The following is a 23,507-nucleotide window of genomic DNA, read 5'->3' on the forward strand; positions in this document are numbered from 1 at the left end:
GCTAAGTGTAGAAAAGCAGCTGATGAGGGTGCAGCCACCGCTCCAGAATCCTTCGTGTCCTTCTTGGTGTCCTTCTTGTCTTTGTCACGGCAATCCTTCTTCCAATGACCGGTCTTACCACAAATATGGCAAGTCGATTCCTTCTCCTTGTCCTTCTTGGATTTGTTGTCCTCCTCCTCCTTCTTTTGGTCCTTTCCCTTCTTCTAAGAGACTTGACCAACCAAAGCCTCCGATTTGGAAGCATTATGTCCCTTCAGCTGTTCCTCCTGGTCCAAGACCATAGGAACCAACTCTTCCCACCGAAGAGTCGACTCCCGCCCTGATGCAATAAGAGCGGAATAAAAAGTATCGAATCATGGCAGTAACTGGGATAGTAAAGTGATCGCCATGTTTTCGGAGGAAATAGGCTTCCCCGCATTTTGAACCTGCATTTGAAGCTGCCGAAGCGTGTTGATGTGTTCCCAAAGCAAAGAAGACTCACAGACAAGGTCCACATCTACACCTCCAAAGAAACCCTCTTCATCAAGGTCATCCGGTTGTACATCTGATCGAGCTCCAACAATATCTCTCGAGCCACCATCAAGTGCTCGATGTGAGCTATCATGGCTGTAGTGCAAGACAAACACAAAAAAGATCGAATCATGGCATTCAGTTCGTCCCAATGAGACTGGGCCTTGGTCAACTCCACACGATTATTGGAAAAGAGTTTGGACTCATCCCTCACCGAGGACCTGTTAATCACCTCCATCACTAGTTCCGCCAAATCATAAGACTCCAAAATGGCTAACATCATCACCCGCCAGATGCGGTAATTGTCACCATCAAGCTTTTGATCCGATGGAAGAGCCGGTAGGACAGGCATCTTCCTGTCCATAATCGCCTGGAACTCCAAATCAGTCTCTATAGCCATATAAACCTACAATACCTGCACAAACACAAAATCAGCCCCCTCTGACTGTGAAAACGCAGCCTTCTAGAGCTGGTTCCTCCGCTGCCCAAACCTTCTTCACCTGCCGGAGGCGATGAAAATGTAAAATCTGCAATGGAAGGCCTTAAACGCAGCCTTCCTCCCCTTCGAATAGCAATAACCTGCAGCAAATTCACCGATTAGACTCCTTTCCCGCACACCCACGCTCACTTCAGCCTTGATCCGATGCACAGCCCTCCCGCTCACCCTTGAATCCTGGAAACGCAGCCTTGTGTCGCGCTGAGATCTCCTCTTCAGATAGGTTCAGCCCTCAGACAGTCCCATCTTCACCGCTCTGATACCATGTCAGAGTGCAACGATGCGGAAACGTAGGACATAGACTGAGAGAGAGTGAACACAAAGAGGGGAGAGAGAGAAAAGGAGTGTAAACGCAGAAAATCTACAGTGTAGTATGCTGTATAAGAGTGCAGAAATATACACAGGGCACAGGAAATATCTACGTGTGTCCCCGACTTGATGACCTCGATCTCCGTCAACCCGAGCACAGTCTGTCTCAACCAACAAATCTCAAGACCAGAATCTGAAATGAATGAATGATTGAGTGTCCCACCAACTGGCTATTTATAGCCAGAAAATAGGAAATACCAGCAGCCGATTGCAGTAAAAAACAATAAAAAACTGTCCGACTGCAGCTGTGCTGACGTGGCATCCTGCTGCTAACGTGTCCTCTGTCGTATGTTGTATACTGTTGTACTGTGCAGAAACCCTAACACAGCCTGTCCAGGGGATGACTCTACCTCTAACAAGATGGACACCTCCACCTACTGCACCATCTATTTCTTCTGGCACACATGCCACTAGACATGTAGCATATGGACAGCCCCCTCCTCCCCAACCTTATAGGTTTCATGAAGGCTTAAGTGAGTGGTCTGCTAACTCCACTCCATTAGATTTCTCCCCATAGGTGCATTTTGCATCTCATCCAAGGTCTCCTCATGCACCCCCACCTAGGACCAATTTCCCACCTCACAATGAGTTTCATTGGCAAAGACCTGCTGATGGGCATGTGCGATGGTAGCCACACACTTAGGCTAGCACCCTTAGGGCGCTCTTGTTAGAGATATGGTCATCGTCCACACGATGGGCACAAGCATGTACATGGAAATTTAGGATAGTGTAGGCAATCGCATTATGTTTTGGAGTAGTTCATGCACCAATTCATGCAGTTGCCAATAGTTGGGGACAAGGTTTCGGGTAGGCCAGACAACGTGGACAGCTTATGCCATGTGGCGAAGAGCTATTCACTCCATTTTCTGCATCATATTATTGTTTTCTGTGCAATCGGTCATATTTAGCAACACTCGGCCAAATTTAACTGGTCAACCAATCATTTTTATGTATTATTTTATGCCTACATAGGCAGGCCTGCCCTGTGGTCACATTCACTTCAAATTCTTGCAGGTGAGAGAGAGCTCCAACTAGTGATACTCTGACAGCCAATTGTACATATTTGCCTACAGCACTCACCATTCATATTCGGTCGTCTTCAACGTTGAGCCCTACCTCCCTCCCTCTCAAAATAGCTAGGTGAAGTTGAGAAGAGGCTAGAGACTACACAACCTGATTTGGCAACAAGCAGCACAAGTGACCAACACGTCGAGCAGCTCCAATATGATGAGCCAACCAAGTGTCTAGAGTGGCGCTTGGGCTATCTCAAGTGGCATTGAAACACTTTGGGTGCACTATGTGCGGGCACTTGGACACTTTAGGTACATTTAATATTTGAGTTTTGGGGATGTTTAATGAGCTGAAAAAAGGGGTTAAAAGTTAATTAACTTTGTTGCTTAACACGTTGGTGGTATGGGACACCAATCCTCGTGGTGTGTCCATAGCCTGATACATTGCGGTCCCCAGGCTTGGTGTGAGCCTATTTGGCTCTATGGCTAGAAGGTGAGCTTGATGTTTATTTCCTTGTGATCTTTCCTTATGCCACTATGGCTCATGTTGTGCCTTATATGCAAACTGGATCTCAGGAGAACATTTCACTTCAATGCCTTCATCAAAACCTTCACAAACCATCCATGTCTAACCTTTCTCACCACTTGCAATAATCTGAGGCTTCTAATCGCTATTATTGTACCAAAAGCATACTTTGCAAAAGGATAGACGGTCACCATTACTAATTCTCCCTGCAACATTCCCACCAGCATATTACTTGGAGTTGTTGAAAGATGTGAATGAAAGCCATTTCACATGCCACTCTTATACCTTACTTCTTCGATTCACGATACATATGTGGCTATCAACCAAAGAATACTTGTTCCTCAAGCGTGGAACATACCTATGAAGTCTCAACTCTCCTAGCATTAGACCGATCTACCAACAGCACATTGAATACATCAATACCTTGTACAATCAAAGATTCATTTATGGCTCTTTACTAGTAACCGCAGCTTGTAATCATTGTAAAGTCAAGTTTGAAAGCAACCAATATTTCATCATCATAATTTGAAATGCCATGTAGTTAAATGGTTGCACATACAACTTACCAATGAGAACACAAAAACCATCACAATTCACCATCTACTTGGCTCGGTTTGGTACTTATCCCAATTCATGTGTTTTCCTTGCCTAATTTTGATCAACACCATCACAATAACTATGGATTCAATATCTATATGCTTGTCTATGGTTCTTTTTCAAAAGTGCAAACATCAATTGCACCTAATGTGCTACATAACCTGGTGTTATAGCAAAAGAAAGTGTCTATTCTCCCCAAAGGTGATGGCCAAGTTGTTGGAACTTGGCTCATATTGTGAGATTGCGCATGCATTACTTGATTGGATGTTGGGAATAAAGGCCTCGTGCCTTTTAAATGTTCTCGGGTGTGAACACACCCTTAGCATTTGTACTTATACATATATATCTATCTAAAAACCTAAAAGTAGACTCGTCATTGTACCTAAAAACGTGCTCACTCTCTACTCTGCTCTCTCTCACTCTCTCTGTCTCTCACTGCACGTAACGACAATCTATCTCGATCTCCGTGCCTAACCGGTCCCTACAAACTGGTATTAGAGCTGCGGTTGACGCATTCGTACCTCTCGAAGTTCGAGAAGGACAGGCGAGCAGGTCGTGAGGCAACTAACGGGAGCTGTAGCCTGAATCAAGCGGCATTCTGTCACAGGCAATAGATCGTAACCTGCAGAAGACTCCAGCATGCAGTGGCGGGAACTGTAGCTGTGTGGCCCCCAGCGTGGAGTGACGGGCAACAACCACTCAAGCAAGCCTACAGTATCGCAGCATGGCGGACTGACGACCAGCAATCGCGACCAGTCCTACGTAACCATCGACACGTGACGGGGCAATTGCTGACAACGCGACGACTGCAGCGCTAACGACCAGTGGGCGCTGGCGAGTGCAACCAGCACGGACTGAACCAGTAGCGGGGCTCACGGCGCTCAACTGACGGGTCAACGGACCCATCATCTATTTCTTTTTTCAAAAAAAATTTTGGGAAAGTCCTCTCTCTTCTAACCAAGGTTCGCACGCATAAGCAAAAAAATCAGATTTGTGCATATTTTGGCCCGAAAATTTGGGGCTTTTTCCAAATTTCAAGATTGTGATGCAGAAGAAGACAATTTGTCTCAGAAATTGCAGTAATTTGTGACATTCTGCCTCCGACATTTGGGGCTTTTCATGTACAAGTGCAAATTGGGCTGAAATTTACCCAATTTCTCGACATTGATGCACATTGGACCCCATGCAATTTGGGGATTTTGCAGTTTGTGCAAAATTTGTGCAGCATTTGATCATTTTATGTACATGTAGGTTGAATTCCACGCAATTTGGACATCAATACTTGGTAAAATTTGGGGGTTTTGCCGAAATTGCTCTATTTTGGCAAAATTGGCATGTTCTATGCATGACAGAGAATAACGCAGATGTGTGTTTGATGCTTTGAACACAAAAATTTTGGGGCTTTTGACCGTTCGTGTCGAATTTCATGCCCGTGAGCACATGTACAACAGAAATTGCAGCTGAAATTTTGGGATTTCTCATGTAGTGTGATGCATATGCCCTTGGAACAACTGTAACCAACTGGATAATGCTGTAGCACATGGTTTGGTACTTCTGAAAATTTAATTACAGATCTGAAATCTGTGCTTCTGCGTGGTCATTTATTGCTGATTGGTACTTGTTTGTACCTTGGTCACTTGGGTGACAATTTGGGCATGCATTTGCTGGTTTTTGGTCACATTTGGGCTGAAAATAATGCCTGCCAGCAATGACAACAGTAATCTAATGCACATAAAGAAGCTTGAAGGTGCACATAACTTTGGAGTTTGGCAAAAGCAGTGCTACAATATCCTACTGTAAAAGAAGCAGGCAAAGCCGATCAAAACCAAAGGGGCAAAGCCCGCGGACATGGAACAAAACGATTGGGATGAGTTAAATGAGCTTGCACGCTCAGCCTTAGAGCTATCGATTTCTGATGCCTTGCTGTTCAACATTGAAGGTTTGGATTCTGCATCTGCTATATGGACTAGACTGGAAGAACTGTATGCATAAAAGAGTGCTGCAAGCAAAGTGTATTGGCTGAAAAAAATTATGGATTTGCATATGAAAGACGGTACAGCAATGTCTACTCACTTTAGTGAGTTTAACTTCATTTTCAGCCAACTAGTTGCCTTGAAGTTCATGATTGATGAGGAATTTAAGGCTACTTTCTTGCTTTGCACTCTACCAGAGAGTTGGGATACATTCAAGACTGCTATGAGCAATTCTAATGTCATCCTTTTGTATGCTAATATAGAGAGTGCTCTACTTATGGAAGAGAAATGAATCGGCAAAACAATGCATCCAGTAAGTCTTCCAGTGCTTTGCATACTAGGGGCAAACCAAAGCAAAAAGGCAAATATGATGGCAAGGGACGCAGTAAATCATGTGGCAAAGATGTTGAATGCCATCATTGTGGCAAGAAGGGTCACTTTAAACGTGACTGCTACAAATGGAAGAAAGAGAAAGAAAAAGGCAAGAAGATAAATGATAGCAAGGAAGAGAAGAAGGACAATCAGCCTAAGAAGAGCAGTCTAAAAATTGAAGAGGTGAATATAGTTACTCATGACAGTGAAAGTGGGAGTGACGTACTCTTTGTCTCTTCACACTTTGGTGCACATGCTTTACTTGCAGATACAGATGATGACATGCATAATTGGATTCTCAATTCAGGTGCTTCCTTTCATGTCACCCCTCATCATGAGTAGTTATCTACCTATACAAGAGGTCGACATGGTGTTGTCCATCTTGGGGACAACTATGCATGTGAGATTGCAAGTATTGGCAGTGTGCAGTTACAGTTTCAGCATGGCTCTATCTTTACACTTCAGCATGTACGGCAAGAAATTAGGATTGTTTGAAACACGAGGGAAGGAAAAATATTGTAAAATATGTCAAAGAAATGGGCATGAAAAATTTGTTGAAAGAGAATCAATTATATGCTAGCCCTGAAAAGAGTGAATTTTTCCAAACTCAAATTGTATACTTAGGACATATTGTTTCATCTGATGGTATTCAAGTTGATCCTAAAACGATAGAAGCAATTTTAAATTGGCCAATTCCTAAAAATGTGCATGAATTACGTTATTTCTTAGGTCTTGGCAAGAAGAGCTTGATTAGCATAGGGTAGCTAGATGATGATGGTTTTCATACCACCTTTGGTGATGGAAAATAAAAGATCTGTAAGGGATCTAGGGTTCTTGCCAGAGGTTGCAAAGTGATACTTTGTATCTGTTAGAGATCAGATCATAGCCTGATCAGGGGCAGCAGGCTGGTGCAGTCAGACTGGCAGTCGGACTGCACAGTCGGACTGCCACGTGGCAGTCCAACCTGCAGCAGCCAGTCGGCTGCATTTAATGCAGCCGCCTGGCTATTTCTGGCGCCCTATTTCCCCCGGTTTTTCAGCTATTTATACCTGGCACTTTCAGCAGTCTGGTACACTTCTCTGCTCGCAGATTACAGACCGGTGACACGTGCAGATTCCGTCTCTGGCGTTGGAACAAGGCTGAAACGAGTGTGGGCGCACAGGAAAGGAGTACAGGTGGTGGATTTGTTGCTGTTTACTGTTGTTTGACGCGGAGGAAGTTTGAGTTTTCAGCCCACAAGTGCAGGTTTTGCTTTTTCATCGCCTCCGGCAGGTGAAGAAGGTTCAGGACGCGGAAGAGCCTTAGCAGGCTGAATTTTCCCAGTCAGAGGGGGCTGCTTTTGCGTTTGTGAAGGCATTGCAGGTGAAGATGTCTACAGAGATTGACTTGGAGTTCCAGGCGATTGTGGACCGGAAGGTGCCTGTCTTACCAGCTCTTCCTACAGATCAGAAGCTCGACGGCGACGACTACCGCATTTGGCGCGTCATGATGTTGGCCATTCTTGAGTCCTATGATTTGGCGGAGCTGGTACAGGAGGAGATTAACCGGCCCTCGGTAAGAGATGAGTCCAAACTCTCTTCTGATGCTCGTGCGGAGTTGGCCAAGGCCCAGTCTCATTGGGACAAACTGAATGCCAGGATTCGATCCTTTCTCTTTCTATCATGCACTACAGCCGTGATCGTTCACATCGAGCACTTGACAGTGGCTCGGGAGATATGGCTGGAGCTTGATCAGATGTACAATCGGATGACCCTAATGAAGCGGGTTTCTTTGGAGATACAGATGCGGACCTTGTCCGTAAATAAGTCTTCTTCGCTAAGGGAGCACATTAACAAGCTAAGGCAGCTTCAGATGCAGGTTCAGAATGCGGGGAAGCCGATTTCCTCCGAAGACATGGCGATCACACTATTGTCCCAGTTGCCGCCACGATTCGGTACATTTTACTCTGCCCTTATTGCTTCGGGGCGAGAGTCTACTCTTCGGTGGGAAGAGTTGGTTCCTATGGTCTTGGACCAAGAGGAACAGTTAAAGGGACAGAATGCTTCCAAGTCGGAGGCGCTGACAGGTCAAGCCTCTCAGAAAAAGGGGAAGGACCAAAAGAAGAAGAAGGGGGATAACAAGTCCAAGAAGGACAAGGAGAAGGACAAGGACAAAGACTCCACATGCCATATTTGTGGAAAGACTGGCCATTGGAAGAAGGATTGCCCTGACAAAGACACGAAGGACACCAAGGATTCTGGAGCGGTGGCTACACCCTCATCAGCTGCATTTCTTCATCTAGCTGTCATTGAGGACGCTTCACCGAATGCTTCTGATGCTGCGATGACGGCTCCCCAAGCTCGAGAGTGGATCGTTGATAGTGGTGCCTCACGGCACATGACTCCTTCATCAGATGGTGTTGCCCAGTTGCGTCCCTCGCGTGGGCAGATTCTCATTGGAGACAGCTCTTCCGTATCTATTGCAGGTCGGGGTAAGATGCAGCTTATTCCGGATGGACGAGGTGGTACCCATACCTCAGAGGTTTTGCATGTACCAGGTTTAGGATACCATCTCCTTTCAGTTCATAAGATTTGCTCCCTTGGTCTTTTGGTGGAGTTTGACAGTACTACGGTGCGAGTCCTTGATCGTGGATCGAGGAAGGTTCTCTCATGTGGATATGAGGAGAACGGCATTTACAAACTGAAGTCTTCCACCGCCCTCTCTACTCTTCTTCTTACCTCTCAGTCACAGTCAGAGTTATGGCATGCTCGGTTTGGTCACCTGAACTATGACTATCTTCGGAGGACGTCACGTGGACAGCTTGTTCGAGGGTTGCCGGATATAGTGGTGAGCCAGCAGCCATGTGTCTCCTGCATACGGGGGAAACAGCATAGGGATGCCATTCCCCACACAACTTCGCGGCGGTCTACTTCACCGATGGAGCTAGTATCTGCGGATCTATGTGGCCCTATGAGGAATGAGTCCCTGCGTGGGAGCTCGTACTTCATGCTGATCGTGGATGACTACAGCAGGATGACATGGGCCTACTTTTTGGCACTAAAGTCAGAAGCTTTCTCGCACTTCAAGGATTGGCTTCTCTTTGAGGAGAACCGATCGGGCCGGAAGTTAAAGACCTTGCAATCCGACAAGGGAGGTGAATTTGTTTCTAATGAGTTTGCTTGGTTTTGTGCAGATAGAGGAATTCACCAGGAGTTTGCCAATACCCACACTCCTCAAGAAAATGGTATTCTTGAACGGAAGAACCGCAGTGTGATCGAGATGGCTCGTACCATGATGGAGCACCGACAGATCCCTCGAACAGCAGGTTGCATCGTGGAGGTGGAGACACGCAGTCCAGCGCACTGCGCCCGTGTATATATCTGCATATCTTTGTATTCAGCATTCTTTATACAGCAGATCTTCATCGTCCACTGTCTCTTTCTCTCTTCTCTCTCTGCGTTCTCTCTCTCTCAGTCCTACGCTTCCGCACCGCTGCACTCTGACAGTATCCACTTCATGTATCTAGTATGCGTGACCATGTTTTTGCCGTGACCGAGCAGCTAAGTGTTTCTTTGTGATATGGTCGGTTGGGACACATGAGTCAAACAGGAATAAAGTGCTTTCTCATTTGGGTTACTTGCCTTGTCTTTGTTATGCTGATTTTGAGCACTCCGATCATTGTATTTATGGTAAACATGCACAGACATCTCATAAAAAGTCTCTTTCTTTGAAATCTTCTCCTCTAGATTTAGTACATTCGGATGTATGTCAAATGCCATGATTATCTTTAGGAAAAAATAAATATTTTGTAACCTTTGTCGATGATACTACACAAAAGGTATGGGTTTACCCTATTCATAGCAAGGATGAAGTGCTTGACAAGTTTAAAAAATTCTTGACATTGGCTGAAAATCAGACAGATAAGACACTTAAGTGTCTTCGCTCTGATAATGGTGGGGAATATGTGTCCAAGGCCTTTCAGGCATTTTGTGACAGCAAAGGGATAAAGAGGGAGCTCATTGCCCTCATAATCCGCCCCAAAATAAAGTTGCAGAGCGTATGGATCGGCCCATACAAGATAAGGTCCATACGATGCTGTCTCATGCTGCATTACCTCATGGTTTTTGGGCAGAGGCTATTATGACAGTCGTTCACTCGATTAATTGGTCATCAAACAGGTCTTTGGAAGGGAGAGTTCCCCAAGAAGCGTGGTAGGACAAGCTACCTTTATATGCTCATCTGAAAGTGTTTGACTGCGAGGCTTTTGTGCACATTCATAAAGAAAAAACGCAGCAAACTTGAGCCAAAGTCCTGTAAATGCATTTTCCTAGGATATGGTGACGAGGGTAAAATGGGGTATAGATTGTGAGATCCCGAGAAAAGGAAAGTAATATACAGCAATGACGTTATCTTGTGGGAAGATCGCATGCACAAACAGCCTGAAAAGACTGAGAAGATCCATAGGGTTGTATTTCGGAAAGAAATACCTTTTAGACAGCAAAATGTGCCTGCTGTACAGCAACAAATACCTACTATAAATGAACCTGTAAATGCAAGAAATGATGCTGGAAATGATCAGCCAGCTATTACCCATGAAAATTAGCCATTACATGTGCAGGAACAACCAGGACAACAAATTGTTAATGCTGATTTGCAGGTTGAAATGCCAAGACAGCATATTAAAAATGGAAATGTGCAGAAACAGTCAGCAAACAATGACCATTGGGCTAGGAGATCGTCTAGGGCTACTAGACAACCTGACAGGCTTGTTCCTGGTGCAATTAATGTGGCTGATTATGTCATGTTGACGGACTGTGGTGAACCGACTTGCTTCAAGGAAACAATGGACAGACAGGACAACAAGAAATGGTATAAAGCCATGTTGTCACATATGGAATCTCTTTAAAAAAAATGGCAATTACGACTTGGTGCAGTTGCCTAAAGGGTAGAAAACCCTTCCATGCAAATGGGTTTACAAGATAAAGGTCACTTCTGATTCCTCACCAACGTACAAAGCAAGATTGGTTGCAAAGGGATACAAGCAGGAGTATGAAATTGACTTTGATGAGATTTTCTCTCCTATAGTCAAGATGACTACATTGAGAACCATTTTGGGCTTGGTTACAGTTGAGGATATGAAGCTCATACAAATACATGTAAAGACTGTGTTTTTACATGGTGATCTGCATGAAGACATATATATGCAGCAGCCTGAAGGGTTTGTTGAACAAGGAAAGGAAAAAATGATATGTAAACTCAGGAGGAGTTTGTATGGGCTAAAACAAGCACCAAGAGAATGGTATCATAAGTTTGATACATTCATGCAATCCCAAGGTTTTTATAGAAGTCAAGTGAAGCACTGCTTAAAAACCAAGAAGGCAACACAGATGGCAGCCTAATTATCTTGGTTTTGTATGTTGATGACATGTTGATTGTTGGCAGGGATACTCATGCCTTGGATTCATTGAAGCAAAGTCTTCATGGCAGCTTTGACATGAAGAATCTTGGTGATGCAAATCACATTCTTGGCATGCGAATACTCAGAGATAGATCAAAAGGCTTACTCTATCTATCTCAGCAAGAGTATATCTCCAAATTTTTGCAACGTTTCAATATGGAGGGGAGGAAAACAATTGGGGTTCCATTGCCTCCACATATGAAACTTAGTGCAGAGGACAACCCTACATCTGATGATGAAAAGGCTGAAATGGCCAAGATACCATATGCTTTAGCTGTTGGCAATTTGATGTATGCTATGGTTGCTACACGTCCTGACATTGCCTTTGCAGTGGGAGCGGTTAGCAGATACATGGCAATCCTTGGCAAGAAGCATTGGGATGCAGTGACAGGTATTATGAGATACCTCAAAGGCACAAAGGAGTTGTGCATCTGCTTTGGAAAGAAGAAGGCATCTGTTGTTGGCTTTACGGATTCAGACTATGCTGATCATGCGGACTGCAGGAAGTCCACTTCTGGGTATATGTTTACTTTCAAAGGAGAAGCAGTCTCGTGAATCTCCAAGCTACAAAAGTGTGTTGCATTGTCTACTACAGAGGTAGAGTATATAGCTGCTCTGAGACAAATAAGGAGACTTTATGGCTTTCACGTCTGGTGGGAGAGCTTGGCATCACAAAGTTACCTGTTCTCAATTGTGATAGTCAGAGTGCTATCATGCTAGCATGGAATCCTGTCTTTCATGCAAAGACAAAGCACACACAAGTGAAGTACCACTTCATTAGAGATATACTTAACAGCAAGAGCATTGAGCTTGTCAAAGTGCATACAGATAATAACCTTGCAGACCTTCTTACGAAGGGCCTTCGAGCAGAGCGGTTTGCTCATTGCCAACAGATGATGGGAGTTGGATAGGTACATGTATTTTAACTTTGTACATATCTCAACTTAGCTGATTCTTTTCTCCTCTTCAGACACATTGCCTTTAGGTGGGAGGTTGTGGGGAATAAAGGTCTCGTGCCTTTTAAATGTGCTCGGGTGTAAACACACCCTTCGCATTTGTACTTATACATATATATCTTTCTAAAAACCTAAAGGTATACTCTCGTCATTGTACCTAAAAATGTGCTCACTCTCTACTCTGCTCTCTCTCACTCTCTCTGTCTCTCACTGCGCGTAACAACAGTCTATCTCGATCTTCATGCCTAACCGGTCCCTACATTGGACAGCCATGTTCACCCGTTGAGTTTGTAAAAAGTCTCAAGCTCTTGGCCACTTGAACACTAGGTTGGCCCTCCTCCTTGGTAGGGTCATTAAGGAGGAGAGTCCTAATGCAGCAATGCATTCGGAAGCTTGTGAGCTACCTATTTGCACATAGGAACAGTGCGAGCATGGCCCTTGCCTGCTCTCTTGGCTAATATCTGGGGGAAGGCACTCCTCTTGAGGGGATTGGGGAGGTGGGTGGGGGGCAGGGTGCACGCACGCATGTGTGTGTGTGTGAGATATATATCAGAAAAATGTAAAATTTTAAAAGAAAAAGTGCTTACTCCAAATTCCACATCCAAGTAAACACAATGTTTCCCTGGCATCACAAGTTCTCGTACTCCGATTAAGTTGTAACAAAGCCTGGAAGCAAAATCCAAAGGAAGAGAAGAGCCTAGAACTTACTGAGACGGGGTCTGTGATCTTGATTTGGGCACCGGACCCTTCTCTAAGCTCACGAATCCGGGCCCCCTGTTTACCGATGACATTCCCGATTTTGGCAGAGGGCACAAGAAGGCGATAGACTATACTGTCTCCTTGCCTGGCGAGACGTTTGGCAGGAGGCCCGCCATCGTCCTCTGCATCAGGCAGCGCTCTCTTCCTGGACAGAGGATTGGGCAAAGGTATCGGATTGAGGCGAGGGATGAACTGCGTGCCTTGGTCGTAGCTGCCCATGTGCGACGAACGAAAAACAGAAATCCTCTCTCTCTCTCTCTCTCTCTCTCTCTCTCTCTACATGGCAAGTGTTCTGATTTGTCTCATTGGCAAGTGCTTTTAGCAGGCCATGTCTATTGGAACGGTGGTAACTTGTAAGCAGCCTTTTATTTTCAAATAAAAAATATTAAAACACTATTTATTTGCTTACTAATTGTCCGCTACCCAAGTCACTACCAGGAAGGCCCATTGTAGACTCTCATGGGGCTTCCTCCAAAAAGAGAGGTCCATTAAGAGCTCGATTATTTACAAACATAGGATTTAAACAACAATATAGTTTATCTAAAGACCACTTTCATCCTATCAAACTAGCTTGGTTGGTAAAGACTCTCGCTTTTGATTGGGAGGTCCTAAGGTCCAATCTCGTTTGCCATGGAAGGTCCTAGGATTGTTTAATGGGCAAGGGATATGGTTGAACACAAAATTACCCTCTGCTACATTTTCACACCTCGGGATGGCATTACACATGTTTTCGAACTTTTAATCAAGGTTTGCACATTGTCTATAAGGGCCACAAGAAACTAGGATGGCATTACACATGTTTTCGGACTTTTAATCAAGGTGGGAGTCCACATTGTCTATAAGGGCCACAAGAAACTATTCTACCATGTCTTTGGTACAACTAGTAAGCTAGTGTTGCAGCATGCCTGAACCAACTCCTTGTGCAATCTCAACTCCACACATCAGCTTTATCAACTTTCTAGTGGCCTTCAATAGATAACACTTTAGATTTGGAGAGTGTTTTTCATAAGATGTGTACCTCTTTATTACACTCTTTACCCTTGAGTAGCTTAGACATGCTTTCACTACAAAGTAGCATAGCAAGGGAGCTTGTTTCTCTGTTTCCCATGCATTCCAACTTTGGATGTTAGGATTCTCTCTCTCTCTCTCTCTCTCTCTCTCTCTCTCTCTCTCTCTCTCTCTCTCTCTCTCTCTCTCTCTCTCTCTCTCTCTCTCTCTCTCTCTCTCTCTCTCTCTCCCTCTCCCTCTCTCTCTCTCTCTCTCTCTCTCTCTCTCTCTCTTCCATGTATGTCCAAATAGTCAAAGCATCCCTACTAGTGGCAAGTACATGGGATAGAGTACGACAAATACTCCTAGTAGAATTTTATTAGGGGCTAGCACTAGTTCAATGGCATACAAATACAAGGGCCATGAGATCAAGAGGGGTATTCCTATAGAGGGCACAATAGATCAAAGTTGCATGATGATACAATGCCTTTAGCCAAAGGCAACACTGCTCACATGCCAAAGAGAGGTCACTTGGAGTCAACAACAGCATGAGATATACTCGACTCACTACATCGACTCTTATACCTAAGAGATACCCGAGGCCCCCCCTACTATCACATCTTGCATGCCCCCATCATCATTAGATGAAGTTAGATCTATCTACATGGCATTGTTGTACCTCTCACACAAATAGTCTCACGTCTCGAGATGGACATACTTCTATACACTAATGACTCACCTAGATGATGAGGCACACACTTATTGCACATTAGATAGGATTTTTCACTTTTCACTTTCCTAATACTATGAGGATATTCTATATACATGGATATGTCTTATAGGCTAAATTGGTATTTAGTGGGCATACATACATACAAACATATCCCCCCTTTTCTATCTTTCTTTTCTTTTTTCCCTCTTTCATTCTATCTACCTCTTCCTCTTATGTACTACTTCTTCTTCTTCTTCTTCTTCTTCTTCTCTCTCTCTCTCTCTCTCTCTCTCTCTCTCTCTCTCTCTCTCTCTCTCTCTCTCTCTCTCTCTCTCTCTCTCTCTCTCTCTCTCTCTCTCTCTCTCTCTCTCTCTCTCTCTCTCTCTCTCTCTCTCATCATGAAATGGTAAGCCACTTGTTTTATCAACCCATTATTTAAATCTCCCTTTTTTAATTCCTATATTAGATGACCATGCAAATGTAGGAATTAAACTCAAGACCATTTTGTCATCATGTGTTCAACTTAACCAAGCTACATGTGGTGTGTGTGTGTGTGTAACAAAAAAAGTGGATGGGCCCCTAGAATTAGATATTAGATACTATTTGAGGCTAGTTGATAGGCACCTTTAGCATGTACTCATAGTCAAGATCCACTATGGATAGTTAACAAATCAAAGACCTCTAAATGTGTAGTCATGCCTAAGAAAATTTCCACTATAACATGTGCCCCTAGCATAATTAAGATTCAATAAAGTTTAGTAAATCGATGACATACTTGTGCCTCAAATTTAGTCTAAGGTCCATCAGGCGGGCTAATGGAGGTGCATTAGTTGGAGCACATCATGTGCTAAGCTCTCTCTATGTGCAATCCTCTTCCTCAATTCTCTTGCCTTTGCCTTTAGCTCTCTATCCTCCCATCCTCACCCTACCCAATACCATCCCCCCTGCCCTATGCAGCAACCCCCACCCCACCTCAATAACTTGCACAACACTCCACACTCCACACCCCCCACACCCTAAACCTACCCAACACCCCACCCCACCCTCTACAACCCTCTTGCCTAATACCCACCCCACCCTTTGCATCCCTCGACATGTACATGTCCCACCTCTATCATCCATGCCCCACCTTGCACCTGTCCCTAGCACTTCCTCCCCTCATCCCCCATGCCTACAATATTGCATTCCCCCAACCACTGAATTTGCTAACCCCCCACTTGAAGCACATTGAATTGATTGCCCCCCCAACCATGAAGCACCTAGAATTGAACTCTCCCATAGGTCCAACTCAACAACAAATTCACCCACAACATGAAAAAGGTCCAAACCAAGTTGCTAAACACAAACATTGTTAACAAAATTTTTTAAAAAAATATGACAATGGATTGAGCATAGTGAATAGGTAGCTAAGTGATTAGATTAAAAAGCTTGAGTTGAAAATTGAAGCTCAAGATGAGGAGATTAAATTACTTAAGCAATAAATCAACGACATACAATTTAGTCCCAAATTGGAAGAAGGAGAAATCCAACACAACATGATCAAGGAGGTTAATTGATTAAGGAAGAAGTACATCAACTCCAAAAGAAGGAAGAAGAGATGACAAAGAAGATGCATCTTGGGCAGATATAATCAAGAAAACTCAACAACAAGTAGTGGAAATGGAAAAATGGATTCAAATTGTAAAGAAAGGGACACAACTAGCAAACACATCTACAACAACCACACTGGAGGAGGAACATGAATGGAATGTAAGAGCACTTCATGTTTGGGTGACATGGCTAAAAATGCATGAGAGAGTGGAAGACAACACCAAGGAGTTATGCATGCTCATGAATATCAAGAAAGACATGCATGTCTCTTCTTGGAGAGTGAAAAAGAAAAGCATAGAAGGAGTGTCCTGTCATCCTCTACTTCCCCACCATGGAGATTAGGAGAAACTTCTTAGCTCAATTCTGAATGTTGAAAGGTACATGTGTGTTTCTAGGTGATGATCACATGAAAGGAGACATGCACAGACCAGAGTAGCAAGGGGTCCAAAGGAGTGGCTGTACTACTCATAGAGGAACTCTACCAAATGATCCAAGTGGTTCATAGAGATGAGCATGCCAAATATATCTAGGAGAAAGTGTAAGGCGAGGAGTGCACTTTGTACATCTCTGTATGATATTTTCCCCTATTACATCTCACTACACCCCACCCAAGGGAGGGGGGGGGGGGGGGGGGGCAATCACAATATGCAATGTTGAATGAGGATATTTGGGAGTCCTTAAGGGAGAGAGATGTCATTCTACTAGGAGACTTTAATGCCAAGACAACCTCCCATCATGTGTCTTTCTTAGATACATCTAAGGAGATATTACTGGAGCAAGATGTGGCAAAGTTATAGATGGAGTGGATCTCCCAACACATGGGAGAAGGTACAAAGTATGGGAGATATCTTATGAAGGTGGGCATAGCACATGGACTAGTCATCATTAATGGCCTAGATAGATACCCCTAATCAAACTCCTTCACATGTTACTCCCACTAGCATGATGCTAGCATAGTAGACAATATTCTCACTCTGCCGACACTTAAACCCTACATTCATGATCTCTCAACCTCATCACATCTACTTGAAGAAGTAGTAGTAGGTCATGCTTACCTTAGCTTTCATATGATGTTTCACCTGAAAGGCAAGTGCAGGTCAATAACGTGAGGAAGTTGTATTCGTGGAGATTCTGTATATCAGGAATGAGAGATTCTTCAAGCAAGCATGTAGATGATTGCTGATTCTATCTATTTGTGTCTGTAGCCTGAATATTAATGCTATCTACTTCAAGTTGTTTCATCAAGAATGGTTGTGATGGCAATAAACTATGTGATATCTTTTTCGACAGCAATTCTGCATTCATGAATATGATATGTGTTTCATGTCTGAGTATGTTTCCTAAATATTATGTGCGTATAATGGCTATAAATTCATTCAAGAAGTTTCTTGTTGTATTAGGGTTATTTTACACAGACTGGTGTGTCCTGTGTTTCTATTATGGACTTGAGAGGCCAAAACACTTAGGCAATCCTGTCAATTTCGTGGGAAAAGTTCTCATGATTTAGGCTTCAGGCTTGGAAAGAAGGAAAGGGATATGGTTTGCCAATGAAGCAAGAAATTGTCAGGGTTTTCAGCCTGTGAATGAGGACAGTACTAGTAGTTATGTAATTGTTTATCAAAGAAGGCCAATATTTTCCAAAAATATGTGGGAGATATAGTTTCCTTTTTTATGGAAAATGTAGCAAGATTTTTCAAAAACTCAAGGCGTTTTTGCATCTTTAGGCATTTTTTTGCACTTCTACAAATTGCAAGTATCATGTCATCTCTGCATAAGACACATCCTGCAATCACACTATTTGAAGGAGGACATTTTGAAGTTCTTATTCTTGAAGAATTTGATTTCTTCAAAAGTTTTCAATACTGTGGATTCAAGGCAGATCGTTCAGGTTTCATCTTCCAATTTGAAGTTCTTGCTTCTAATTCAAGTTGAAATTTTCATATCTCTAATCATTTTGAGAGTTTCAAGATGAAGTCGTCATATCAGGATTTTAGGATGGCATATTCATAAAGAAAGGCGGTCATGAAGTTCAAAGATAAGAAATATCTGATCTCCAATTTTTAGGAGACTATATTTCTGCAAACAATTATGATGTGTACTATATGTTTGTATGTCATTCTTGCAAATCAAGTGCTATTTGTGGTGGGCTGATCTCAATTCAAGCAATAAAGGGGCTCTAATATTCAGGACAATGTGTGTTTGCCAGACAAATATGATGTCTATAGCAAGTCTATATGGTATTCCTAAAAATTATATGCAATATATTATTGTTTTTTAATTTTGAAAGTAGTATGCTGTATTATGGGTGTTTTAAGAGCTCCTCAGACTCAAACTTGCTAGTTCAAGAATGGAGAAATCTCTAACTTGAGTGGGCAAGGAAAATGTCATGAAAAAGACATGGCACTCATCTCTCTATCCTCATCTTCATGAACTACCATCCTTTGAAGAAGATGATAAAGAAGGATAAGCTCAGTGTTCACTTGGACAAGAAAAGAAAGGCAATATGAAAAAAGAAATGGTAACCTAAACTACAGGAAGTTCCAAGAATAACTTGAATTGCAGGAATTTCACACAGTTACTTAAACTATAGGAAGCAGTTAACTGAACTGCAGGAATTTCAAGTAGTTACCTGAACTGTAGGAATTTTAGGCAGGTTACTTGAATTGCAGGATGGAAGTGATTGGCATAACCTAACTTGCAGGAAAGATGGGAGGAAGATTGATAAAACTAAGAGGTCTAGCCAACAAAGGAGTTTTCAGGCATAACTTGAATATCATAGAAGGCTGAAGATCTACTACTCCATCATTGCAAAAGTTAGAAGGTTGGCTCAAAGAAAAGTAGGTTCTTTTCAAACTTTAGATATGCTCCATTATGGGTAAATCCAAGAAGAAGTAAAAGAGATGCAAAGTATGCTTTGAGCATGGACATACTTCAAAGTGTTGTCCATGTGAAAGAGGGAAGTCCTCTAAGTATTTTTGCATGGTTGATCTATGTAAGCATTTTAATGGCATCCGCAATAAGTTCTCTTCAACAACAATGAAAGGTTCAAGTTCAAGACTAGATAGAGCATGGGAAAAGTTGACTTCTTTTGAGACTGTACTTGATGATGCTTATGAATGGCATTATGATCATGGAGGCCAGAAGGTTGTCTTGCTCAAGTTTGAAGCAGGTTCAAAGATTGCTTAAAGCATTTGAGAAGCTCAAGGAGAAGTATTATGATGTTTTGGATTTGGATCAAGATTCAAGTTCAAGTGATGATGATGATTGCTACCCTTTACCTATGGTTTTGCCAAAGATTGAGGTTGAGGGAGTGAGACAAGACAAGAGCCAAAGCAGCCAAGAATACCCCAAACCCAACACAAGAGCTTACTAATGGGAGAGTGGAGCATCACACACTTTACATTGACAATTTGAAGGTATTTTCCATACTTTGGAGTCTTGCCAACTATTATAATCAATCTCAAATCTATTTGACTAAAGAAGAAAGAAGTGATGAAGTTATCATCAAGGAAGTTTATCAGTTTGGTGATTAGTCTAGTGATCAAGAAGATTAGTTGCATATTCAAGAAGATGATGTTGTCATGGATGACAAGTATGAGGATTATGGTTTTGTTAATGAAGATGCTATTATGGATGATTTTCTTGGTTCTACTGGTTTTGAGGAAGATTATGCAGCAAGGGAGTCTGATTTCATTGAAGAGGCTTTACAAGCACTTGAAATGCCACTACCTATAGTGCAAAAGCCATCATTTTCAGATGTATTTTTTTAGCATACCTATATTTCCAACATGTTAATACTATTCTAGGTCGTTTCATTGTTCAATCTGAAGAAATTCAACCAGTTTTTACTGTTGTAAATTTTTAAGCTTACTGCCTATGTGAGTAGTTTTTAGGACAACAAGCATCTGAACAGCAGCATATCAGTTTTCAGCCAGTTTTAGGATAGCAAATGAATAGTTTTCAGTAAGGTACAGATTTACAACAACGGGCTGAAAGTTAGGAATTGTAGAAATCAGTCCATTCATGTGGTTTTCATGAAGATTTGCATGAGTTATGTCTTATGACTCAATCTTCAACTGAGATGATTCAATGTCTTTCTTCTGAGTTGGAAAAGGAGAGGAATGCAACTAAAATTGCAGCAGTTGAAGCTTTATCTATCATTAATGGTCTTCAAGAAGAGAAAGCATGGCTTCAACAAGATGTTTTTCATGTCAGGACCGGAATGGATTTGAAAGTTTCTTATTATTCTGAGGTCATTGATATTCTTGAGGAAGTTTTTTTTCAAAAGGATAATGTAATTGTTGATTTGCATACTCACTTGGATTGTTCTCTTATTCCAAATCAAGATATTATTCTGGAGGATCTATATGCACAAACAATTGATATGGTAGATGAAGTAGACGGTGATGTGGAAGAATTATTTCTTCAAGAAAATGCTTCAATGGTACCTGTGTTCGAAATAGATGTGGAGAGCATCACTCAATGGTATCATGAGCAACCTATTAGTGCTGGAAATGCAGTTTTGGAAGAGCCAACTGTTCAATCTATAGGCCAAAATCTGTCAGGATAGCATTCAAGCAGTTTTCTTGAAGATCAGGGGGGTAGCTTGAATTTCACGAGAGGTTAAGGAATGAGGAGAATAAATTAAATCATGACTCAAGAACATGTTATCCTGAAAATAAACTCAAAGGGATACCCAAAAATCAGCAAATTGGTCATATTGCAGTTTATGACTATTCAGGACATCATCCTAAAGACTTTTTGGCAAGGAAGGAGCAGTCTAAACTTCAGGAAAGTGCAAGGACTGAATTGGATAAATTATTTCAGAATTCTAGAGCTATGTATCCTAATCTTGAGCAACAAGAAAATTCCCAAAATCAGGATACTGAAGAATTTGAGCCAGTAGTGGACAATGAAGATGCAATGATCAAGATGTTAATGTTTTAGTTCAACCTAATATTTCTGAAGTTTTCAAGCATTTTAATCAAATCGGAAATGAAGAATTATGCAAGTACCTGCAATAGTGGATATCTATGCATTTGCTGTTTTGGCAGGAATGGTTGATATTGTTCAAGATAAGCCATTTTTGAGCATAGCAGTGATGATTCTTGATGACTTGGATGACATTTCCATAAGTATATTGTAGTTTTCTCTATCGAGAAGTGTTCAAGTTCTTTACCTGCAGTATGATTTTTCAGGTTTGCTGGTAATGTGAAAATTACAGTATGGATTGCAGCAACTTGAATCCTTGCAAACTGAATTCTTGCAACTTGAACAACAACCTAATTTCCTACAGTAAGAAATGGTATGGCATCAGCGTAAAAAGTAGGAAATGTAGCAAGAAGTACTGCATCAAGCTGAAAAAGGGCAACTACAGCAAGGACCTGAAGATCAGGAGTTTCTAAAACCTAAAAATAGACTGGAAAGTCAGCATATACATGTTTTATCAGTTTGGATTGATGCAAAGAAATATTTTTTAGGTGATATAGTGCAGATTGAAGTTATGGATGAGTATGATGCAGATGCAGATGTAGTTTTTATTGTTTTCTTTTACAAGTTTTCTTGGATTATCTTGCATATTTCTTTGGAGATGCAGTTTCATATTTGAGATTTAAGTGGTATGGTATATTGCCATATATTTCTTATGATGCAGACATTGGAGCGTCATCGACATGTTTCCTTATCAAAGTTTCTACCCTTTGCCATTAGAGTATTGATTTATTGATTTAATCATGGTTCTATATTTTTGTTCTCTATGATATAGTATGGATGTCATTGTACTTGATCGGTTTCTAGTATTGGCATGTTGCCTTGAAATGGTTGCAGTGTATTTCACTTTGCATTGAGGGATTAGTCACTATTTTCACTTTATTGACACTTAGGGTTGGTTATGCAATTGCACTAGAGAGCTTTGAGTGGCTTGTCAAGGGGTGCAAGACCTCTGGCAAGGTATAACTATGTTCTTTGGGTTAGTTTACATATCATTTAGTTGCATGCTTGTGGGTTCGAGTCACGACTGCCCAAATCATCCACCGGGCTATGCCAGGTGTTAGGGCTTGGATTCTATCATCTATTTTAGTACTATTTCATACCTTAGTACTTGTATGCATTTAGGTTTATGGGATTAGTATGTGTAAAGTAACTTTAGCTTTCATATGATGTTTCACTTGAAAGGCAAGTGCATGTCAAAAACGTGAGGAAGTTGTATTCGTGGAGATCCTATATATCAAGAATGAGAGATACTTCAAGCAAGCGTGTAGATGATTGCTGATTCTATCTATTTGTGTCTATAGCCTAAATATTAATGTTGTCTACTTCAAGTTATTTCATCGGGAATGGTCGTGATAGCAGTAAACTGTGTGATATCTTTTTGGATAGCAATTCTGCATTCATGAATATGATATGTGTTTCATGTCTAAGTATGTTTCCTAAATATTATGTGCGAATAATGGCTGTAAATTCGTTCAAGAAGTTTCTTGTTGTATTAGGGTTATTTTAGGCAGACTGGTGTGTCCTGTGTTTCTGTTCTAGTCTTGAGAGGCCAAAACAATATCTATGAGGTGGAGCTCATCAAACTATTACAAGATACAAACTTTGGCATTCCACTATAGGAGGTCATCCAATAGTTTATTGAGGCTCTACACAAAGAAAGAGGGGCACCCTTTCCACAATGTAGACCCACATAGAGAGCCCTTATTGGGGTGATATGTCAAAATATCTAGTATGATGATGAGTGCCATGACACTACAGTTTGCCTACAGAAAAGGATAGCATTGGGATCCACTACCCATAGCCAAGCAGGTCTAGTCATCGAATGTCTCATACCGTAGAAGAAGAGAGCATTCCTAGCCTAGTTGGAGAGAGACTTATATCAACTATTCATGAATCAATATTCTAAAGGGGCTTGGCAACTTTTTAGAGAGCAGTGCCTATAGCTAGACCCATTACATCCCTCGCTACATGAGAGTAGTACAAAACCAATATCTAAATAGCACAAAGTCAGCCTCCTCTCCCCGATCCAGTAGAACCCATAGACCACCACCTTCTTTACAAAGAGTAGGGTCCATGAGGCTATTGACACACTCATCCAAGGTAAGGCACATGATTATGATGGATTAGTAGTAGTTGAGAACTTTTGGCATAGTTCTCAACTTACATGTTTAACAAGGCCATGTGCAAAAGCCTCCCAGAGAGTTGGAGCACAAACACCATT

General features: G+C 42.1%; 1 protein-coding gene across 1 annotated transcript in view; it reads right to left on the reverse strand.

The window, feature by feature from the left end:
- The window catches only part of LOC148022544 (uncharacterized), a 72,885-nt gene extending 59,563 nt beyond the window's left edge, over positions 1-13,322 (reverse strand). Inside the window, exon 1 of the mRNA XM_087695490.1 lies at positions 12,955-13,322. Coding sequence (XP_087551616.1) covers positions 12,955-13,224 — 270 coding nt within the window. The 5' untranslated portion in view covers positions 13,225-13,322. The remainder of the gene's footprint in view (positions 1-12,954) is intronic.
- Positions 13,323-23,507: the final 10,185 nt, after the last annotated feature.

This window comes from Lygodium microphyllum, chromosome 16, assembly GCF_053477565.2.
Source record: "Lygodium microphyllum isolate KBCC chromosome 16, Lygodium_microphyllum_v1.1.10, whole genome shotgun sequence".
Lineage (NCBI taxonomy): Eukaryota > Viridiplantae > Streptophyta > Polypodiopsida > Schizaeales > Lygodiaceae > Lygodium > Lygodium microphyllum.